The following is a 22,005-nucleotide window of genomic DNA, read 5'->3' on the forward strand; positions in this document are numbered from 1 at the left end:
GGGGGGGGGGGGGGAGTGAAGGGGGAGGGGGAATTCCGATTGGAAGGAAGTTTGTGGCTCATGCAGATTCTAGAATTTTCCATCACAGAAATGAGGGAAGGAATATGCTACTTACCAGTATGCATCTGTTCTTGGCATGTAGGGCTGCTGACATTCATATCTGTGCATAGATCAACGCCTAGTGTTGGGTCCAGATGATTGCACCTTGTTGTCCTGGAAGTCTTCGAAGTATCACGAGACTCCTCCCCTGGACTACAGTGGGCATGGGCATCTTCTCCATCCTCAGATTGTTTTTCACCATTGTGGCAGAGATGGAGATGGCAAAGTAAGAGATGGCCATGCAAAAGATAATGCTGCAGCTGCGACAGGCACTGGGGAGGAGGGCGGGCGATATGAATGTCAGCAGCCCTACATGCCAAGAACAGATGCATACTGGTAAGTAGCATATTCCGTTTGAGGCATGTGGGCTGCTGAATTCATATCTGTGCATAGACTGTATAGTAGTATCTCCTCTAGAGCTGGTTACCTGTGGCAGCTGCAGCAGTTTGAAAAAGAGTTTTGAGGACGGGACTGGCCTACAGCAGCTTGCTGCTTTGCTTGCACGTCTACACAGTAGTGTTTTGTGAAAGTGTGTATGGTAGTCCATGTGGCTGCTCTACATATGTCTTCAAGGGGAATATTTCCTAGGAAAGCCATGGATGCCCCCATTTTTCACGTAGAGTGTGCTCTTGGGGGGGGAAGACAGGTAAAGTGTGTTTGGCTTTTTGATAACATATTTGAATGCATTTAACTATCCATCTGGCTATTCCCGACTTTGATATTGGATTTCCTTTATGTTGTGGTGAAAAAGCAACAAATAATTGCTTTGTTTCCTAAATGATTTCGTTCTGTCCACATGATAAAGAACAGCTCTCTTGACATCTAGTGTGTGTAGGGCTCTTTCAGCTACTGACTGTGGATTTTGGAAGAACACTGGCAGTTCTATTGATTGATTGATATGGAAATTGGATATGACCTTTGGCATAAACTTAGGGTTTGTTCTGAGAACCACCCTGTTAGCATGTACTTGCATGAAGGGTTCTTGAATTGTTAGTGCTTGTAACTCGCTAACTCGCCTGAGTGAGGTAATGGCAATCAAGAATGCCACCTTCCACGTTAAGAACTGGAGTTCTCATGAGTGTAGAGGTTCGAAAGGAGGTCCCATAAGTCTGGTAAGTACTATATTTAGATTCCAGACTGGGGAAGGTGGGTGTCTTGGAGGGATCACCCTTTTAAGACCCTCCATAAAAGCATTTATTGCTGGTACTCTAAACAGTGAAAGGTGTAGCCTGTTTTGAAGGTATGCTGCTATAGCAGCGAGGTGTAGTCTTATGGAAGAGTATGCTAGGTTGCATCTTTGAAGATGCAGCAGGTAACATATAATGTTCTGTTTGGAAGCATCTAAAGGGTTGATTTTTGTTATTTTTGCAGTAAATGAAAAATCTCTTCCATTTAGCGGCATAGCACGCTCTCGTAGTAGGTCGTCTTGCCTCTTTAATGATGTTCATGTAGTCTGGAGGCAAGTTAAGGTATCCAAATTCTAAGACTTCAGGAGCCAGATCGCTAGGTTCATCTGATTGGGATCTGATTTCTCCATGGTTCTGAGCTAGAAGATAGGGTGCGAGGTTCAGCCTTTAATGAGGAACTACTGAAAGCTCCAGGAACGTTGTGTACCATGGCTGTCTCGCCCATGTGGGAGCAACTAGGATTAGTGTGAGTGATTGTTGCCGCAGTTTGCGTGCCACCAGCGGAATCAGTGGTGCTGGGGGAAAAGCGTACGCAAATCTGCCTGACCAGTTCATCCATATCGCATTGCCTTGTGACAACGGATGTGGGAACCTGGCGGCAAAGTACTGGCATTTAGAGTTTTCGTTTGTGGCAAACAGGTCTATCTCTGGGTGCTCCCACTGCCTGAAGAATGGTTGGAGAACTTGGGGGTGAATCTCCCATTCGTGTAGTTGTTGCCTGTGCCTGCTGAGCAGATCTGCTATTTGATTGTCCTTCCCTGGGAGGTGTTCTGCCAGGAGAAAGATATTTTTGGAATTGCCCACTTCCATATGCTCTGTGCCAAGTGGGACAGTTGTGGAGAGTGTGTTCCTCCCGGTTTCTGGATATAGTACATTGCGGTCATGTTGTCCGTCTGGATCAACACAGTCTTGCTGTACAAGTATTTTTGGAATGCTTTCAGGGCTAGGAATATCGCTAGCAACTGTAGTTGGTTGATATGCGTTTTCTTTTGTTTGATTGTCCAGAGCCCTTGTACTGTGTAGTGAAGGAGGTGGGCTCCCCAGCCTGCCAGTGATGCGTCCGCTGTTAGTACTAGTTGTGGAACCGGGTCTTGAAACAGTCGCCCCTTGGAAAGGTTTTGTGGCTTCCACCACTGCAGAGAGTTGCGAGTGCAACTGTCTACCAACACTAGGTCTTTTAGTTGTCCTTGAGCTTGGTTCCACTGCCGTGCTAGGCATTCTTGCAATGGGCGCATTTGAAGTCTGGCATGGGGGACAATGAATATGCAGGAGGCCATCATGCCTATGAGCTGCATGAAGACTTGAGCTGGAAGAGAGTGTTGTGGCAGAAATTTGCGAATGAGCATCAGCATGCTGGCTATCCTCGCTGAGTTTGGGTATGCCTTTGCCACTGAGGTATCTATAGTAGCTCCCAGATATTGTTGTGTGCGGGACGGTTGTAGATGAAATTTTGGGTAGTTTATCGAGAAGTGTTTGAGACGTGTCTCTTGCACACTGGTGGTACGATTTTGCTTTTATCAGCCAATCGTCTAGGTACGGGAACACATGGATGTGTTGCCTCCTGAGATGTATAGCTACTGTCGCTAAGCATTTTGTAAACACTCTTGGAGCTGTTGTCACCCCGAAAAGCAGAACCTTGAATTGGTAGTGTTGACCTTCTATTGTGAACCTGAGATATTTTCTGTGAGCTGGATGGATGGGTATGTGAAAATACGTGTCCTTGAGGTCCAATGTTGCTAGGAAGTCTCCTTGCTGTAGCAACAGGAGCACTTGCTGTAGTGTGATCATATGGAAGTGCTCCGGCAGTATGTATTGATTTAGGGGTCTGAGGTCCAGTAATGGTCTGAGGGAGCCATCCTTGGGAATAAGGAAGTATAGGGAGTATACTCCTGTCCCTTGGTGCTAGAAAGGGACTGGCTCTATGGCCCCCTTTTCCAGCATGCATTTCACCTCTTGCTGTAGCAGGGTGATGTGTTCTTTGGACATAGGACGGTGTCTGGGTGATATGTTTGGTGGGGTAGAAGTGAGTTCAAGGCAATAACCATACTGGATAATTTGTCTCCCCCACCTGTCCGTGGTAATTGCGTTCCAGACAGGTAGGAATTGTTGGAGTCTGCCTCCGACCGGTGTTAGGTGGTCTGGAGGTAGCGTGATGAAGTCACTGTTTAGTGGCAGTGGAGGCTCTGGTGTTATTGCCTCCACGTCCTCTTCCCTTGTTATTGTTGCCCCTATAACCTCCTCTGTTGGAGTTCTTGTTAAAGGAACCTTGGGTGTTGCCTTTGTATGTAGATGAGGTCTGTGAAGTATTGCCTTGTGTAGCTGCTCTGTATGAGGAGCGTCGAAAGGAACCTCTGTGTTGCTGAAACTGCAATGCACCCATTGATTTTGCAGTTTCCGCGTCTTACTTCATTTTGTCTAAAATGGTGTCGACTGCAGGGCCAAAAAGGAAGTCTTGATTGACTGGCTGGTTAACCCCTTTAGTGCTGCTGTCGGCCAATGGTCGTCGCGAGCACTACCTGGCCAGTGCTGCGTACGGGCGTTGGCCGACGCGGCCACACCCGTTCTTCGAACGTTCAGCACTGGCGCACAACGTTCGAAGCAACAAACTGGTTAAGAATGGTGGACTGCACCTTGTTCTTAAAGCCCAAAATATGCAGCCATGCATGTCGTCGTAGTAAAACGCTAGTGTTAATAGACCTGGCTGCGGTGTCGGATGCGTCAAGCGCACATTTGATGGAGGCATTTGTAACAAATTTTCCCTCCTATATGAGGTCATTAGCTTGGGCATTAAAGGCTCCGGCAGGTGTTGCATTAAGCTTTCAAGCTGGTCATAGTGTGCCCTGTCGTAACGAGCTAGCAGAGCTTGTGTATTCGCAATTCTCCATGAATTGGAGGCCTGTGATGCTACCCTTTTACCTAAGGCCTCTAGTATTTTTGCCTCTATCAGGAGGAGGAGCCTCCCATGTTGTCCGAGTTGGCCCTTTTGCGTGCATTAGCAACTACCAGTGAGTCTAATGGTAACTGACCTCTGATGTAGGTAGGGTCTGCTCTAGATTTCTTTTCAATCCTGGGATTGATTACGCATGCCCTGGCTGTATCTTTAAATATATCAGGCACGTGTTTTAACACTCCCTTTAGCATAGGAAGTGTTCTGATGTTTTTCTCTGAAGTAGGGAAAGTGTCAAATAAGAAGTCTTCTTCTATAGGGTCATTGTGCAGGTCTACATTGTGGTACTGCGCTGCCCTGTCTATTAGTTGATTGAAGACAATGGTGTCGTTAGTAGGTGACGACTTTGTTGGGTATGAGGGGACGTCAGGGATGGGATGGGTGTCCTATGGGTCAATTGGCTCTCCCCATGGTTCATCTTGGGGGTTAGGATCCTCTGGATAATCATAATCCTGCTGAGGATCTTCCCCTGTGTTTCCCTCATTGTCCCCATAGTGAGAAGCCGAGTAAGGAGCAAAAGGCGTAGTCAGCATAGTGGGATAGAAAGGAAGGAAGGGTCTAGAGGGAGAAGTACCAAAGTCCCTCTTCTTTAGAGGAATGGGGGAATGAGAGTCTGTGTACAGTGGTCTCTTCTTCCTGTGTAGGATTGTGACTTTACCAGTCTCAGGATTAATATATATTTTTGCCTGGTCGTCTGATGGATCTGGATAGAAGAGTTCTTCTTCCACTGTCCTTGGTTGTGTCTGACTTTTTTGGCTTAGTCTGTTTTTGATCAACTATTGCCTCTGGGTCGATAACCCCTTCTGTTTCGACGACTTTCGGTGCCTTATTGCTCTTCTTCGGCTCGGACCGTTTCTTCGGGTCGACGAGGTTTTTCGGTTCGACACGCTTCTTGTGCTCGACAGGTTTTTTTGGTTGACTGTCTTTTGCCGAGTCGATGGCTTATTTCGGATCGACTGGTGTTTTTGGAGCGCTTGTCTTTGGTTCGATAGCCTTCTCCGGCCGGACCACAGGCTTCGATACGGCACCCTTTACGTCGGCGACCTTCTTCAGTTCGGCAGCCTTCGGCACAGCTGGCTTTTTTAGGTCGACTGCCTTCTTCGGGTCGGCGCCCTTTGGCTCGGTGACCTTCTTTGGCTCGACGGCCTTTTTAGGTTCGGCGCCCTTTGGCTCGACGGCCTTCTTTGGTTCGGCGCCCTTTGGGTCGACGGTTTTCTTTGGGTCGATGCCTTTAGGCTGTATGGCCTTATTCGGTTCGACACCCTTCGGGTCGACGACCTTCTTGGGTTCTAGAACCTTCTTTGGGGTCACGTTACCTAGCCCTGGGGTCTCTGAAGGGCTAGTCCTTGGTTTCGGAACCGAGCCGGACGGCGGGGCTGGCGAATGTTTCTTCGGATCTTGGCTAAGGCCTTTTGGAGATGCCTCGACCGGAGCCTTCGGTAACGGGCTAATCGGTGTCGGTGGCAATTTGCCCCGGTGGGATCTCCTAGTCGGAGTCCGAGTAGTCCTCGACGGTGACAATCTCTAGGTCCGAATCTGGAGCTTCTGGAAGTTCTTGGTCATCATCGAAGATATAGTCTGGTTCCGGTGCCTGTCGCTGCATCTCTTGCCTAGCGGCCCGTCGAATCCTTATCGTTTTCTTCAAACGGAATTGGGCACAGGCTGGGCAGGTTTCTTCCTTATGGTCTGGTGATAGGCACTTGTTGCATACTGAGTGTTTGTCAGTATGAGGGAACTTGGAGTGGCATTGTGGGCACCTTTTGAAAGGGCTCCTTTCCATCGACAGCAGGCGTTGAAAAGGTCCAACGGCCCACGTCGACGACCGGTTCGAGATGGAAAGCTTGATCAAGTCAAGAAGTACGGAGCGAGAACAATACTGTTGAAGTCGAAGGCCTTTAGAAAAGTTTTGTTTCGATTCCGAAGTTGGAGTATAGGAATAACATCCGAACCCAATGGCGGAAAAAAACAATCTGAGGATGGAGAAGATGCCCATGCGCACTGTAGTCCAGGGGAGGAGTCACCTATCTCGTGATACTTCGAAGACTCTTCCAGGACAACAAGCTGCAATCATCCGGACCCAACACTAGGCGGTGATCTATGCACAGATATGATTGAAAGAAAGAATGGTTTTTAGATGTCAGAGAAAGGGCGCACTGCCAGTATGGAAGCACTTATAGAACTATGTGGGGTGTGGTGCAACTGGGTGAGTGGATAACCATATAACCACTCAAAGGATAGTTAGCAAGCTAAACTATTCCAACGTAACAAAATAGAGACATACCCTGTGCACACACTTCAAAGGTACAAATAATTGGCACAATATGTTCAAATACAATGTTCAATACAGTGCAGAGAAACCACAATAATATGCTAGTCAGTGTAAATGAATGGACGAGTATTTGTATAGAATTCTTGGTCTCCTTGCTTTAATCAATCACAGATTGTGAACAACCAGCCGACACGTGTTTCATCGCATCTCGCGAATCTTCAGGGCTGGAAATAATACAAAAAACAAGGGGCTATACTTGGGGATATGTACAGATGTATGGTGACCTTTAGAAACCACTTAAGGTCAGCAGTCGAGACAAGCCTATCATGCAATATTCTCATGCATAAGTCTGAGCCCTTGAGATGGTTAGGGGAAAACATCCTTTAGTGTGCTAAGGTGCTCTCCGAGAGCTCATTCATTACATGCACTAGGGTGAGCGGTTGTGCACTTAAGCACCCTAAATGATGGCGTGGATTCACATGTCTATTCCGTGCTAATATTTCCAAGATGTGAGTAGTGAAGTGCTTGACTTGGTCTATGCCGAAGTGAGAGTTCATGCGTGCAAAATAGGTGCATCACACTATAACATAAGCCAAAAATCTGACACATACCTCCAATGGTTGTGTTTGCACCAAGCGGTCTAACATAGTATTAGAAGTAGGTGGAATTGAAAAAACAAGAGAAGGAAAATGGTGACGGAGAAAAAGGTAATGAAGAAAAAAGGGGGGGAAAAGAAAAGAAGAAAGGTCGAAAAATTAGATGTTTGAAAAACGTAAGTATTTCTATCCTAAATACGTACTCAACACAGACATAAAGTCCTATCTATACCTCCCATTGGGGACCATGTCCAGCCACATGGGTAGACATAAATTAACAATTAAGTTGTAACATAGAAAAAGAGAAAAAGAAATGGTAATCTCACCGCTCTTCCGGTGATAATTCCGACCCGGAAGGGCCCAAAAACCGTTGTAGCTCAAATTCGAAATGAATTAAATTGGCTGCAATAAATTCAAAGAGAAAAGATATATATACATATATATATCCGAATGTGTGAGGAATAAACTTGTTGAGTTATGTATGGTCCTCAGTACTGATCGAAAACTATCAACTATTACATTGATGTTTTCATCTGTTAGTATGACTCTAGTCTGTGAACGCTTAATTATGCTAAAGCCGTTTTCTGCGAGACAACAAAGCAAAAACTCATTGGAGCCGGCACGGGTGGGGTTTGTCACATTTGGAACCAGTAAGCGAGACAAAGCGCTAATAACTTATTTCTTATGACAACAATCTATTGTTAGCGTGAGACAAGAACGCCCCTGTATGGGCAAATACTAGTAACACAGTGGGTTTTCCTAATAGTATTAGTGTAGGAGTCGCGTACCTTTCAAGCGAAATGCGCTTGTTTATGGGTTGCCCGGGAGAAGGTGTGGCAGTCAATCACTTTATTTCTGTAAAGAAATATAAGTGGATGGTATTATAATCAAAAAAGCAGTATGTTGGCAAAAAGCATGTGGAATATATTACTCCATAGGACATCAATATGGGCAGCTTACCTAAATTCCTTCGTGTCCCGCGAGTACTAAGATTTGCTCAATGGCCGCGTCTGGACTCGGTGTCTGTAAAACAAACATTCCGGCCAGGCGGTTAAGTTTCTGGAGCGGTATATTTTAAAAGTCATGTCCCTAGGAAAGCTATTTGTGTACATACCTTGTGGACGTCTTATCCCTCTTGTATTCTCCCGGGTCTCTGTGTTCGGAGTGCCGACACGTGACCCGGAAGTACTTGTGGTTTAAATAGCGTCCGGCCTCCTAGATGACGCGATCATCATTAATTTAAAGAGACAGTGATAGTGGGAGGAAGCCTGGATAGAAATATGCGTCCCTCAGAGTATTAAAATAATTCAATAACTGATTCAGGCATGTGATTGGTGCCTAAAAAGAAAGAAATACGTGTGAAAGTTTTAAGTGTAAAAAATAGAGACATGTCTATTGTTTCATTCGTGGTGAGATATATACATGCTGGTGGGGCATATCCTTATTTTCTGTGATGACGTTGACGCGCAGCATGTAATGCGTGAATCCGATATGCTCCCACAATAGCAGTGCTGGTAAAGAGAAAAATATACATGCTCAATGCCATAATCAAGTTGTGAGTGAGCCATCATTTATAACTACGTCCAAGACGATGTTGCAATGGTCTCGCAGACTATCAAATCGGATGTGGAAGAAGTGAAAACGATATCTTCCCAACCTCTCTTACAACTCTAAACACCTCATTGGTTCAATTAAATTGAAAATATCGTTCATATGATGTAACAAGAGTGCAACATTATAATCTACATTCCAGTTAACACATTTGTGTGTGGTAGAAATACAATAATTGCAGTATAAAAAAACTAACTCGATATCTAGTAGATAACCCCACGACAAACAACACATTCCATAGATGTCAATACAACCCTATGATTTATCAAATCATCTCCTCATATTTGTTGTTTAAGTGGTGTGTGTGCCTATGCAATGGTTGGTATCGTTAAAAACTTCAGTCCCCTAGGAAAAATTGAAGCTCTGAATCAAAGTTAAGGCCTTCGCCGACTGCGTACATTTTCATGATCCACATAGCTTCCGTACGTCTTAATTTTAGTTCTCTGTTGCCTCCTCTGACTCCCAGGTTTACTACGTCAATGCCAAAGAAGGAGACAACTTTCTCATTTTCAGAACTTTGGCAACTTGCCACATGTAGGGCCACAGGATATTTGGGATCTTGCCTGACAATTGCCCTCATATGTTCCGAGATTCTATCTTTTAGGGCACGTATTGTGCTCCCAACGTATTGTTTCCCACATTTGCACTCGATAATGTATACTACATATTTGGTGAGACAGTTAATGTTGGTGTTTATAGAAAAACATTCGCCTTTGGGATTTGAGAAATGTTTGGTTTTGTGTTTTGCCCATCTGCACATGGCACCGAATCCACATTTAAAGAAACCTTTACTTTTTGTAGAGAGCCAATCTGTTGCCTGTAGACCATGCGGAACAGTGGGACTCAATCTATTTCTAAGGGTGTTGCCTTTCCTGAAACAGATCTGGGGCTTGTCTTTGACAAACGAAGTTAAAGATTTCTCCTTTTTCAATATACCCCAGTGTTTGTTCATACTTTTTCTCAAAGTGTGGTGAAAGAAATTGAATTCTGTGATCAATCTGATTGTGTGGTCATTGGACAGAGACTTTCTTAGGTTGCAAAGTGTCTGTTCTCTCAGTTTTGTTGATTCTCTTTTCTGCATATTTAATGACATTATTGGTATAACCTCTTTTGGCGAACCTGTTTTTCATGTCATGTACGCAGTCTTTAAATTGGGATTCCTCACTACAGAGCCTTCTGGCTCTTAAGAATTCACCATACGGTATAGACTTTATCTGGTGTGGAGGATGTGAACTGTCTGCGTGTAGTATAGAGTTGCATGAGGTGGTTTTCCTAAAAAGTCTGCTATGCAAATTGTTGTCTATGACATACAACTCTATGTCTAGAAATTCTATTCTGGTTTTACTGTGTGTCATTGTAAATCTGATTTCCCACGTATTGTTGTTCAAGTAGTTAAAAAATTCCATGAGTAGTTCTTCCGAGCCTGACCATAAGAGAATGCAGTCATCTATATAACGTGCCCAGAAAATTATGGAGTCAATGTATTGGGAGCCCTTTTCCCCCCAGATGAGATCCGATTCTAAGTTGCCCATGAACAGGTTGGCAAACGATGGGGAAAATTTTGATCCCATCGCTACTCCCTTCTTTTGGCGATACCATTTCTTGTCAAAAACAAAAAAGTTGTTGTTCAAAACCAAATCCATCATTTCAGAAAGCATTATAGTGTGTTGATATAGTGAGGCTGGTCGGTTACCTAAAAATCTGTTCATGGCAAGAAGTCCCAAGTCAATATTGATGCTCGTGTATAAGGACACAACGTCCATGGTGACAAGAAATGTATCTGGTTGCCATTGAATGTCAGAAAGAATGCTCAGGATATGTCTGGAGTCCTGAATATATGAAGGAAGGTTGTGTACTAGTGGACCAAGAAAGAGATCAATGTATTCTGCCATCCTTTCCGTTGGACCCCCTATGCCTGAGACTATTGGTCTACCAGGAGGGAAGGGCTGGTTCTTGTGTACCTTGGGGAGTGTGTACAACCAAGGGTAAGTGGGTCGAAAATTTTTTAAATAGTAGTATTCCTGGTCATTCAATAAACCTGATTGTTTCCAAAGTAACAATTTGTCGTTGATCTTGGTTGTTAGAGAACCTATTGGATTGAAGGATATTGGTTCATAGCAAGTGGTGTCTGCAAGTTGGCCGTGGATTTCCCCTTCATAGTCAGTTTTATTCATCACTACTACGTTGCCGCCTTTGTCGGCCTCTCTGATGACAATATGTTCATTACCACTGAGAGATGTGAGGGCTGCCCGTTCTCTTATAGTTAGGTTGTCATGATATTTGAAAGATTTTGTTAGATTGTTAGTGTTGAGCCTATCAATGTCTTCTAGTACTCTCTTATGAAATTGATCTATGGCATTGCCTCCTGAGAGTGTGGGTATCCATCTAGATTTGCTTTTCAAACCACTAGAAAGACTATAGTCTGGCTCTATGTCAAGTTCCATTAAAAGTCTATTCATGTCGTATGGTGAATCTTCCATATCAGTAATTGACAAAAGTAAATGTGTGGCTTGTACATCTTTTATTGAAAGAAAATCATCTGTATTGGTCAGCACAGGAATATTCTTACTGCCTACATCAGTATTAGTTTTTTCAGAAAAATGTTTTTTCAGCTTTAAATTTCTAATAAACTTAAACAGATCAATTTTGAGTTTACAGAGATCCCCTATAGCACATGGATTAAAACTGAGGCCTTTGCTCAAAAGTGAGATCATGTCTGGAGTGAGCTCTTGTGAGGAAAGGTTAATTACTTGAACTTCTGTCTGGTTATCCGGGTTCAATTCCTGTTCATTCCTGACCTGAGCTTGCTTCTGTAATCTGCTCTTTGATCTTCTACCCCTACGGGTTTTGGATCGGGTGGATCTCTCTGGACCGGAAACCTGTTGCCTCTCCTTATTCTCTGAACCTCCTGGGAAAAAGTCGCCACACTGCCAGTGGCTAAGGTCTCTGGTTCCCCGCTGCTTAATCCAGCACTGCTAATTGAAGCATTACTGGATGAAACTGAGCTAGCTCCTGTTGTAGGTGGATTGTTAACATTTCTTGTTTTGCTATTTGGAATAAGTGAGTCATATTTACTGGCGTAGGTGAATACCCTGCCTTGTTGGTAGTCATTTTCGTCTCGTCTGATCTGCCTGGCTTTTCTACTCTTGATGTCATTTTGTTGTTTGAGGAGGATATCATCTAGGATATCGTAGTTTTTCATTGTCGCTTCGGGTATGTTAAGATCTTTAATTTCTTGTTCGACCACAGCAATATCAGCTTGTAATTTAATAACCTTGCGGTCCGAACTTTCTATTAGTATGTCCATAAGGGTCATTGAGTTCGCAGTGAGTGAGTCTTCCCACTTGGACATGAGATCTGTGTCCAAGTCATCATAAGTAGGAAAAATTTGGCCTGAGACCTCTGGGTATTCTTTTTAATCTCTGATATTGCTTAAGAGTGGTACCGTCCCACCACTTAGCATTCTCTTGTTTTTTAAGGCGTTCAAGTTTGATAAACTTGTCTCTAAGGCCTTCCTTTCGTGGAGGATTAGTGCTAGTAGTGGCAGTTATGGTGGACATGCCTTTCGCTAAATTATCAAAAAGTTCCTCTGCCGCTTTACCGCGATCCATTATGCTTGCTCTGTTAAGGGTCTGGTAGCAACAAACAATTCGAGTGGGATTGTTTGTAGAGTGCTAGGCGGCAACCCTGAGCTGACTCAAACAATTGAAAGAAAGAATGGTTTTTAGATGTCAGAGAAAGGGCGCACTGCCAGTATGGAAGCACTTATAGAACTATGTGGGGTGTGGTGCAACTGGGTGAGTGGATAACCATATAACCACTCAAAGGATAGTTAGCAAGCTAAACTATTCCAACGTAACAAAATAGAGACATACCCTGTGCACACACTTCAAAGGTACAAATAATTGGCACAATATGTTCAAATACAATGTTCAATACAGTGCAGAGAAAGCACAATAATATGCTAGTCAGTGTAAATGAATGGACGAGTATTTGTATAGAATTCTTGGTCTCCTTGCTTTAATCAATCACAGATTGTGAACAACCAGCCGACACGTGTTTCATCGCATCTCGCGAATCTTCAGGGCTGGAAATAATACAAAAAACAAGGGGCTATACTTGGGGATATGTACAGATGTATGGTGACCTTTAGAAACCACTTAAGGTCAGCAGTCGAGACAAGCCTATCATGCAATATTCTCATGCATAAGTCTGAGCCCTTGAGATGGTTAGGGGAAAACATCCTTTAGTGTGCTAAGGTGCTCTCCGAGAGCTCATTCATTACATGCACTAGGGTGAGCGGTTGTGCACTTAAGCACCCTAAATGATGGCGTGGATTCACAGGTCTATTCCGTGCTAATATTTCCAAGATGTGAGTAGTGAAGTGCTTGACTTGGTCTATGCCGAAGTGAGAGTTCATGCGTGCAAAATAGGTGCATCACACTATAACATAAGCCAAAAATCTGACACATACCTCCAATGGTTGTGTTTGCACCCAGCGGTCTAACATAGTATTAGAAGTAGGTGGAATTGAAAAAACAAGAAGGAAAATGGTGACGGAGAAAAAGGTAATGAAGAAAAAAAAGGGGGGAAAAGAAAAGAAGAAAGGTCGAAAAATTAGATGTTTGAAAAACGTAAGTATTTCTATCCTAAATACGTACTCAACACAGACATAAAGTCCTATCTATACCTCCCATTGGGGACCATGTCCAGCCACATGGGTAGACATAAATTAACAATTAAGTTGTAACATAGAAAAAGAGAAAAAGAAATGGTAATCTCACCGCTCTTCCGGTGATAATTCCGACCCGGAAGGGCCCAAAAACCGTCTTAGCTCAAATTCGAAATGAATTAAATTGGCTGCAATAAATTCAAAGAGAAAAGATATATACATATATATATCCGAATGTGTGAGGAATAAACTTGTTGAGTTATGTATGGTCCTCAGTACTGATCGAAAACTATCAACTATTACATTGATGTTTTCATCCGTTAGTATGACTCTAGTCTGTGAACGCTTAATTATGCTAAAGCCGTTTTCTGCGAGACAACAAAGCAAAAACTCATTGGAGCCGGCACAGGTGGGGTTTGTCACATTTGGAACCAGTAAGCGAGACAAAGCGCTAATAACTTATTTCTTATGACAACAATCTATTGTTAGCGTGAGACAAGAACGCCCCTGTATGGGCAAATACTAGTAACACAGTGGGTTTTCCTAATAGTATTAGTGTAGGAGTCGCGTACCTTTCAAGCGAAATGCGCTTGTTTATGGGTTGCCCGGGAGAAGGTGTGGCAGTCAATCACTTTATTTCTGTAAAGAAATATAAGTGGATGGTATTATAATCAAAAAAGCAGTATGTTGGCAAAAAGCATGTGGAATATATTACTCCATAGGACATCAATATGGGCAGCTTACCCAAATTCCTTCGTGTCCCGCGAGTACTAAGATTTGCTCAATGGCCGCGTCTGGACTCGGTGTCTGTAAAACAAACATTCCGGCCAGGCGGTTAAGTTTCTGGAGCGGTATATTTTAAAAGTCATGTCCCTAGGAAAGCTATTTGTGTACATACCTTGTGGACGTCTTATCCCTCTTGTATTCTCCCGGGTCTCTGTGTTCGGAGTGCCGACACGTGACCCGGAAGTACTTGTGGTTTAAATAGCGTCCGGCCTCCTAGATGACGCGATCGTCATTAATTTAAAGAGACAGTGATAGTGGGAGGAAGCCAGGATAGAAATATGCGTCCCTCAGAGTATTAAAATAATTCAATAACTGATTCAGGCATGTGATTGGTGCCTAAAAATAATACTCTAGTATGGGTACCTACTAATTCAGAGATGTACAAATAACCACTGCTCTTTTAACTCCATACCTTGTGACCATTTCAGAAATACATAGGTTTCCTTGATACCCACTTTTATTATTTCACCATACCAGTTGGTCTATACTTGGAAAACCATTGTACGGTGCAGCTCAGTTGTTGCAGCTCTGTCTACCTTGGTTTCTTGGAGAACCTACGAATCCCATATATCTCCGCAACTAGAAGGGTCTAGAAGACCTAATTGGTATATTGCTTTTGTAAATCACTCATATTGAGAAACAGTTAGTTGAAAATGTCACAAATGGCAGTTTTTTCTTTTTTATTATCAATATTGCTTTATTTCAACAGTTATTTTCCCTGAGAAAACCTTATTGGATCTACACATATGACTCCTTGCTGAATTCAGAGCTGTGTCTACTTTTCAGAAATCTTTAGCTTTCCAGGAACACCCAGGGGTTTCACAAGGTTTTCAATCAAACACAGGAAGTAGGTTGAGAACACACAAAATGTGAACAATGGGCTACCTCTTTGAAAAATGCCAAAACTGTGACACAAAGTTAAGTTTATTGATTCAGCTCTGCGTGCTCCTGAAAGCTGGGAAGATTGTTACTTTAGTACAGCAAACAGTTTGTTGATGCCATTTATTATGGAAAAAAGGAAAGAAAAAACACCTATCTAGAGCACTTTTCCACCATTTTTTCGTCACAACTCACAATTTTTCTATATTTTGACTATTTTCTTGTTCCCCTCCCATAGAATAAACAAATCCTGGGTACCTTTAGAATCCTCAGGGTATTAGAAATAAAAAACGACTCAAATTTGGCAAAGATATCTTGTGTGGAAAAGAGGTTATGGAACCCTAAGCATGAACTACCATAAACAGCCAAAAAGGGCTCAGCAATGGAGAGGAGGAAAGCCCCAGCAATTAAGGGGTTAAGAGAGTCCCAGTGAGGAGGGAAAAAAACACCAACGAAGAGTCATAAAACACTTCTTTGGCAATTTTGTAGCTGTTGATGGTGAAGTTAATACTGAAGTAATCAAGAAAGGAACAAACACTGAAGTAATCAAGTAAGGAACAACACTCTTCCTGATATGTGGAAGGTGTGACATCTACTGGACCAGAAAGCCCCAAAAAGAGAGGGCGCCAACAGTTTCTGGAGTTATTGGGAAAACCCTTTTGAGAAGGTTTGCTGTGAAAGATGCTCTTTTGTGATGTGTGCGAGTTTCGCAGATAGCGACTAGAAGAGTGTTGCCTCCACTAAGGCAGGATTACCAGCACTGAAATCCCAGTTCCTAAGTCTGCTTTTGGTGAAGCAGAGACCACTGTTGACAGGCTCTTTAAATAGGAGATATGCATCCTCAAGCGGAGATTGGTGCCATGTGGAAGCCCAGGTAACCGGCCTTATGAAGGTCAATGAGCACAAATTTCTTCTTGGGGGTATTCAGCGTGAGACAGACCTTGGACTGACATGCCTGGATGATGGCAAGGCAGTCATTCAGCCAATCAGGAGATTAATATATGATTTATTCATGGCTATATGCCACTTTTAGCTAAAACTTGGAGTCAACTGTCAACTGGTGGAGATGGATGTCCTTGCTTGCTCAATAGTCTAGATTTTTCTTAAAGCTAATAGTCTAAAAAGACCAATGAAGCTACATGACTGAAAGAGAAAACAAAAGTTTATCTTAAAGCCTAAAAAAAGGTTTTATTATCTTATACCAATTGGAGGAGTACAAGATGGCACCTTCATTAACACTCAAGAGGCTTAGCTGGAACAAGAACTCAAAACTACTGACTTCGAGGTGACAACCCCTGTGCCTTCAACCAAACCACACACTACCAACCCAATATTTCCTACAAATTAATAACTGAACATCATGGGGAATAGAACTGTTTTCACTGCCTTATGTTATTTTTACATATCAATGATAATACCCATATTGCAAGAGAAGTATGCACCAAGGTGAAAACCCTAAAATAAATATATATATATATATATATATATATATATATATATATATATATATATATATATATATATATATATATATATATTCACTGAAAAAACCATAGGTTTCACACCAGTTATAGTTAGGAATTAGCATTTAAAAAACCTATTAAATTCACTGAAAAAACCATAGGTTTCACACCAGTTATAGTTAGCTGGAAATTTTACTGATATAAAACCATTGAAATTTCCACGTTATAGTTAGATGGACTCACTATAACTTGCGCGTGCAATGCACTGCTGATGACATCACATATTACATCACTCATGACATGGTCAGTGACATCACTCATGACATCACTGATGACACCATCCAGTGAATGTGTGTCTTTCTGAAAAATAAATATATTTTATATATGTATATGTAAAAGTTGATGGAAGAATAAATGTTTAAATAAGTGTCTAAATGGATGGTTTTTAAAAATTGATTGGTTAACTGGCTTAATAAGACATCATCAGCAGTGCATTGCACGCGCAAGTTATAGTGAGTCCATCTAACTATAACGTGGGAATTTCAATGGTTTTATATCAGTAAAATTTCCAGCTAACTATAACTGGTGTGAAACCTATGGTTTTTTCAGTGAATTTAATAGGTTTTTTAAATGCTAATTCCTAACTATAACTGGTGTGAAACCTATGGTTTTTTCAGTGAATTTCATAGGTTTTTTAAATGCTAATTCCTTTGTATATCGAGTTTCTAACCTTTTTTTTTTTTTACAATTTGCTGTTTTTTTTTTAAGTATTCATTTTTTTAATATAATTTTTTTCTTTTGCGCTCTGGGTGCGCGCTCCGGGAAGCTTTCAGCTAAGCTCTCCGGTAAGCTTTTCCGAGAGCTCATCTGAAAGCGCACCCAGAGCGCAACTGTCGTTCGTGAAAAAAAATATGAATGAAAAGTTAATAATAATGCAAAACATTTCGTACCATACAAATAAAATTAGTTTTTTTTAATAAGGAAAATGATTATGCATTTCTATAAAAGATTGATGACGTCACTTCGGCGCGCAACGTAAGTGCCCTCGGAAGCGCCTACGTTCGCGGCGCATAAACGCACGCAAAAGCGCCTACGATCGCGCCACGTTTGCGCCCCGGAAGCGCCTACGATCGCGCTGCGTAAACGCACCGGAAGTGCTCCGGAGCGCGCAGCGTAAACGCGTCGGGTCATGTGACCCTAAAATAACACTTTTCATTGGTTGCTAACAGTTTTTTTTTACAATGAATGAAATCCCCACCCATTTCCTTCACTTCTTCTTTCACTTTTGTGACTGAAAGACCTGCCTTTTTTGCTGCTCCATATTCCTGGATTAATCATGGCTGCCAGACCATCCAGCAGTGAAGATGACTCCAATGATTTCATTGATGAAGAGCCTCCTCAGCCGAAGGTCAAAGAACATTTCATCTGGAAATTTTTTAAGTTTCCAGCAGACCAGAAGAAGGTGAATGCACCAAAAGTAGAGTGCAGGATCTGCAAACAGGTCCTGTCACGGGGTAACCCCCCAAAAAAATACTCTTTTGGCAACTTCACCATGATTCGCCATGTGGAGAGGAGGCACCCCCAGAATTTTGCCCGGGAAAGTGTCAGGGCTCTGGCACAAGAGGTTCCCAGAGATGGGGCCTCTACATCAACAGGAGGAGCAACTTCTTCTGGAAGAGAACAATCACAGGAGCAGGTAGCAAACATTCAACCTGCATTTAACCATGGGGTCGTCAGATGCAGATACTGCAATCAACTCCTCACCTATGGGGAGCAAAGTGTCCTGCTCATGGTTCGGGCATTGGAGAACCATCGCTGCCCTTCCCACCCCTAATTTTTTTCTTTTCTTTTTGCTCCTGTTGAGCAGTTTCTATTCCCTGTTTTTGTTCCTGTTCAGTTAAAAGAAGAAAACCAAAAGTTCTTTTCAGAACTACCTCCAATTCTCATCAAAGAGCTATATTCTTAAAAAATGAAGAGTAAGTGAAATATAGTGCATTGATAATTGAAAGTAGAATGAGTAAGAAAGAACAGAAAGGTATGAGAGGTGAAAGGAAGTGAAGTAGGAGGAATGAAAGAAGGTGAGTGTTAGAAAAGAAAGTTATGACACAGTGAATAAACTGGAGGCCTCATTTCTGAAAAGTGACGCATCGCTACGTGAAAACAGCGATGCGTCACTTTTCTGGACGCACTCCTTATGACATTCCAGATATGTCATATTTAATATATGACTAATCAATTCGCAAGGAGTTACAGATATGTCAGTATTTCTGACATATCTGTAAACACAAAAGTAACGCATTGCAGGAGTGCGTCACAAAAGTGACGCAACTCCAGTAATGTGTCCTTTCACATGGAAAAAGCACCATGTGAAAGGTTTGCTGTGAAGCAGGCGCAAGATTTTGGCGCAACAGCATCCTAAAAGTGACGCACTGCGTCATTATTACCAAGCTTTTTGCAAGGAACACCCCCTCTGCATGCATTATACCTGACACTATTTTTTAAAAAGTGACGCATCTAGGTACATGGGTCACTTTTTAAAACTCTGCGCCACATTGTATCTGCATCAGGTATAATGTATGCAGAGGGGGCAATCCCTCGCAAAAAGCTTGGTAATAACGACGTACTGAAATCTATAAGATTTCTCTGCGTCACTTTTAGGATGCTGTTGCGTCAAAATCTTGCACCTGCCTCGCATCACTTTTATGTTTACAGATATGTCAGAAATACTGACGTATCTGTAACTCCTTGCAACATGATTCGTCATACATTAAATATGACACATCTGGAATGTCATAAGGAGTGCGCACAGAAAAGTGACGCATAACACCAGCAGTGTAATAAAATGTGCCTCGTTGCACTATATTTAAAAAGTGACGCATCTAGATAGATGCGTCACTTTTTAAATATTGCATAACAATGCGCATTTTTTTACACCGCTGGTGCGTCACAAAAATTGACGCACAGGAGGCGCAAAACTAACAGCGCAAGGCCTTCATAAATATGGTCCTGGATTTTCCCCGTGCTTCGCCGGTGCGCGTACCATGCGCTTCCCCCGCGCAAAACGAAAAAAAATTTTTAATGCCCTGCAGGACCCTATTTTAGTCCCTACATCAAACCTAGGGGGTCAGAGGGGGTCTACTCTTCCCCCTTATGGTCATTTGCCCCTTTTTTTTTCAAACCCCTTGTGTCTCGATTTTACCGAGACACAAGATGGCGGCCGCTCCAGACTGTTTAGAATGTTTACAGACACCCAAGAGCCAATCAGCTTTCTGCGCGCAAGTCGCGTGTCGCGCCAGGAGCGCACTCAAGTGCGCGCACCGGAGAGCGCCTATAGATATATATATTTTTTTGAACCTAAATTACTCAAAATCCACTGCAGCACATATCTTGAGACATAGCAAAGGCACATCGGGCTACAAGTCCCTACAATTTTGCCAAGTTTGGTGTAAATCCATTCAGCCGTTCGGGCTAAAAGTGAAATTGACCGCCCTATGGAAATTAACATGGGGAAAATGCATTTTGGGACCCCCCTTTTATCTCGGCCCCCGCTTGACGTATCCCCCCCAAACTTTCAGGGAAGGACCGGAGCTCGACGAGGCCATTTTCAGGAAATTTTCAGGCAGATTCGTCAACCGGTGCCAAAGTTATTCCAAATAGAATTTTGAGATTTAACATTGAAAAAAATCCTAACTATAACCACCTACTGGCGACCGCCAGTAGGTAATATATATATATATATATATATATATATATATATATATATATATATATATATATATATATATATATATATATATATATATATATATATATATATATATATATATATATATATATATAAATAAAACTCTCATACTCTCCCTCTCACTTACCTCTAGAACAATCATGCCAGGCTCGTATACCAAAGTTACTGCCTTGAAAATCCTCAATGTTGTTCTTTCCTGGTGCTCAACTTCCTCTACCTCACCTATTAAGAAAAACAAAAGAGAAATCTGATTTAAATCAAAATATATAAAGAAAAACATACCAATACTGACTTGGGTAAAGCGTAAAACCCATTATTACTACACATTGGTGCGATATTCGAAAAAACTTAAGACAAACAATTAAAAAAACAGCAATATCTAACCTTCCCGCTAGAGTAGAGCCTATCTCACCGCATGGAATTTTAAGGAATGCTCCAAAAACCTCAACCTGAATTCCTAGTCTAATTAGTCAGCCATTTAAGGAAGGAAAAATAATCAAATAGAACGAAAAGTATACAGTTACTGGAAAATTCCTAAATATCTCCATAATACAGTTGTAGTAATATAGTGATCAGCAGTTCTAGGAATAACAAACATCATGGTTTAGTCTAAGAAGAGCCATCCCTGGTATGTTAGGTAAAATGTCCTAGAACCTACCAAGAGAACAACCTTCACATAGAATTTCCTAAATGTGTCCATAACACGAACATATATCACTGATCACTCCCACTCACTAACACAGGGCAGAGGAGGACAAGAACTTTGGAGCCAAAATGGTACAGTGTAGTTTGTGTTGAAGTAAAAGCGTATGTGCTCCCTTATGTGCCTAACGGTCAAGAACGTTGGATGATGCTCTTTAGCCAAGATCACATTCAAAGTCTTGAGCAACATGTATGAGCAATTCTAGCACAAGGGCCTCAATTATATTCCAAAACCAGCTCCCCGTCACTCCCCAGCTAGGAACCCCAATAGAACCAACATCCTGATCAGCCAGAAATAAGTCACTATCATGTTCCCAAAGGCTGAACTAATTTAAATGTTTTCTGTTGCCCAGAAATGTCACAATCACCATGCACCTACGTTAGCAAAGCATAATGCTCTCAAATTGTCCCAAGGTGACATGACTGACACTATAGTTAAAGGCTCAACTACATTTTGGATTTTACTAATCAATCTTCCATACATAGGTTTGGGGTTTGCTACTGGTATAACAGTATCAACGAAGTCAGCAGTTTTAAACTCCTCTGAAATGAAACTACTTTTCTGAATACAGGTCTACTCAACAGTGACAAAAGTTACATACAACAGTATTGAAATGCAGGTCCACATCTTCATATCTAGTGGTTTGGGAACAGAAAATTATTATTTTCACTTGACTAATATTTTGGGGATGTCGGATTGACTACTCTTGATGTCATCACAAAGCCCACAAATGTCAGACACTGTAAATATTTTTTCACATTGCAATTCTCTTGTCATCATATGATATACAGGTTTGCCAATATGAAGCTTATTAACTTAGCAGTGGATCGCTGACTTTATACACTTTTCGTGGGGATGCTCATTGGAAAATGCTTTCTGGTTAGTCATGGTGGATAGATTGCAGCAGACAACTGCCTTGGCATGTACACTTACCTCTCAGCTTTGTCTGCTGGGGAATGTTGTGCGTCCCAAAAAGCACAAGATGGGATATTGTTTCTTGCAGTTCGCTCTGGTATTCGCTAGTAGGTGGGTTGCCATTACCAGGATG

At 42.2% G+C, this 22,005-nt stretch overlaps 1 protein-coding gene across 1 annotated transcript in view; it reads right to left on the bottom strand.

The window, feature by feature from the left end:
- Window positions 1–22,005, bottom strand: part of CPSF3 (cleavage and polyadenylation specific factor 3) — a 258,178-nt gene that overhangs the window by 71,390 nt on the left and 164,783 nt on the right. The window contains exon 14 of the mRNA XM_086926362.1: window positions 20,382–20,476. Coding sequence (XP_086782488.1) covers window positions 20,382–20,476 — 95 coding nt within the window. The remainder of the gene's footprint in view (window positions 1–20,381; window positions 20,477–22,005) is intronic.

The sequence above is a fragment of the Lissotriton vulgaris genome, chromosome 6 (assembly GCF_964263255.1).
Source record: "Lissotriton vulgaris chromosome 6, aLisVul1.2, whole genome shotgun sequence".
NCBI lineage: Eukaryota > Metazoa > Chordata > Amphibia > Caudata > Salamandridae > Lissotriton > Lissotriton vulgaris.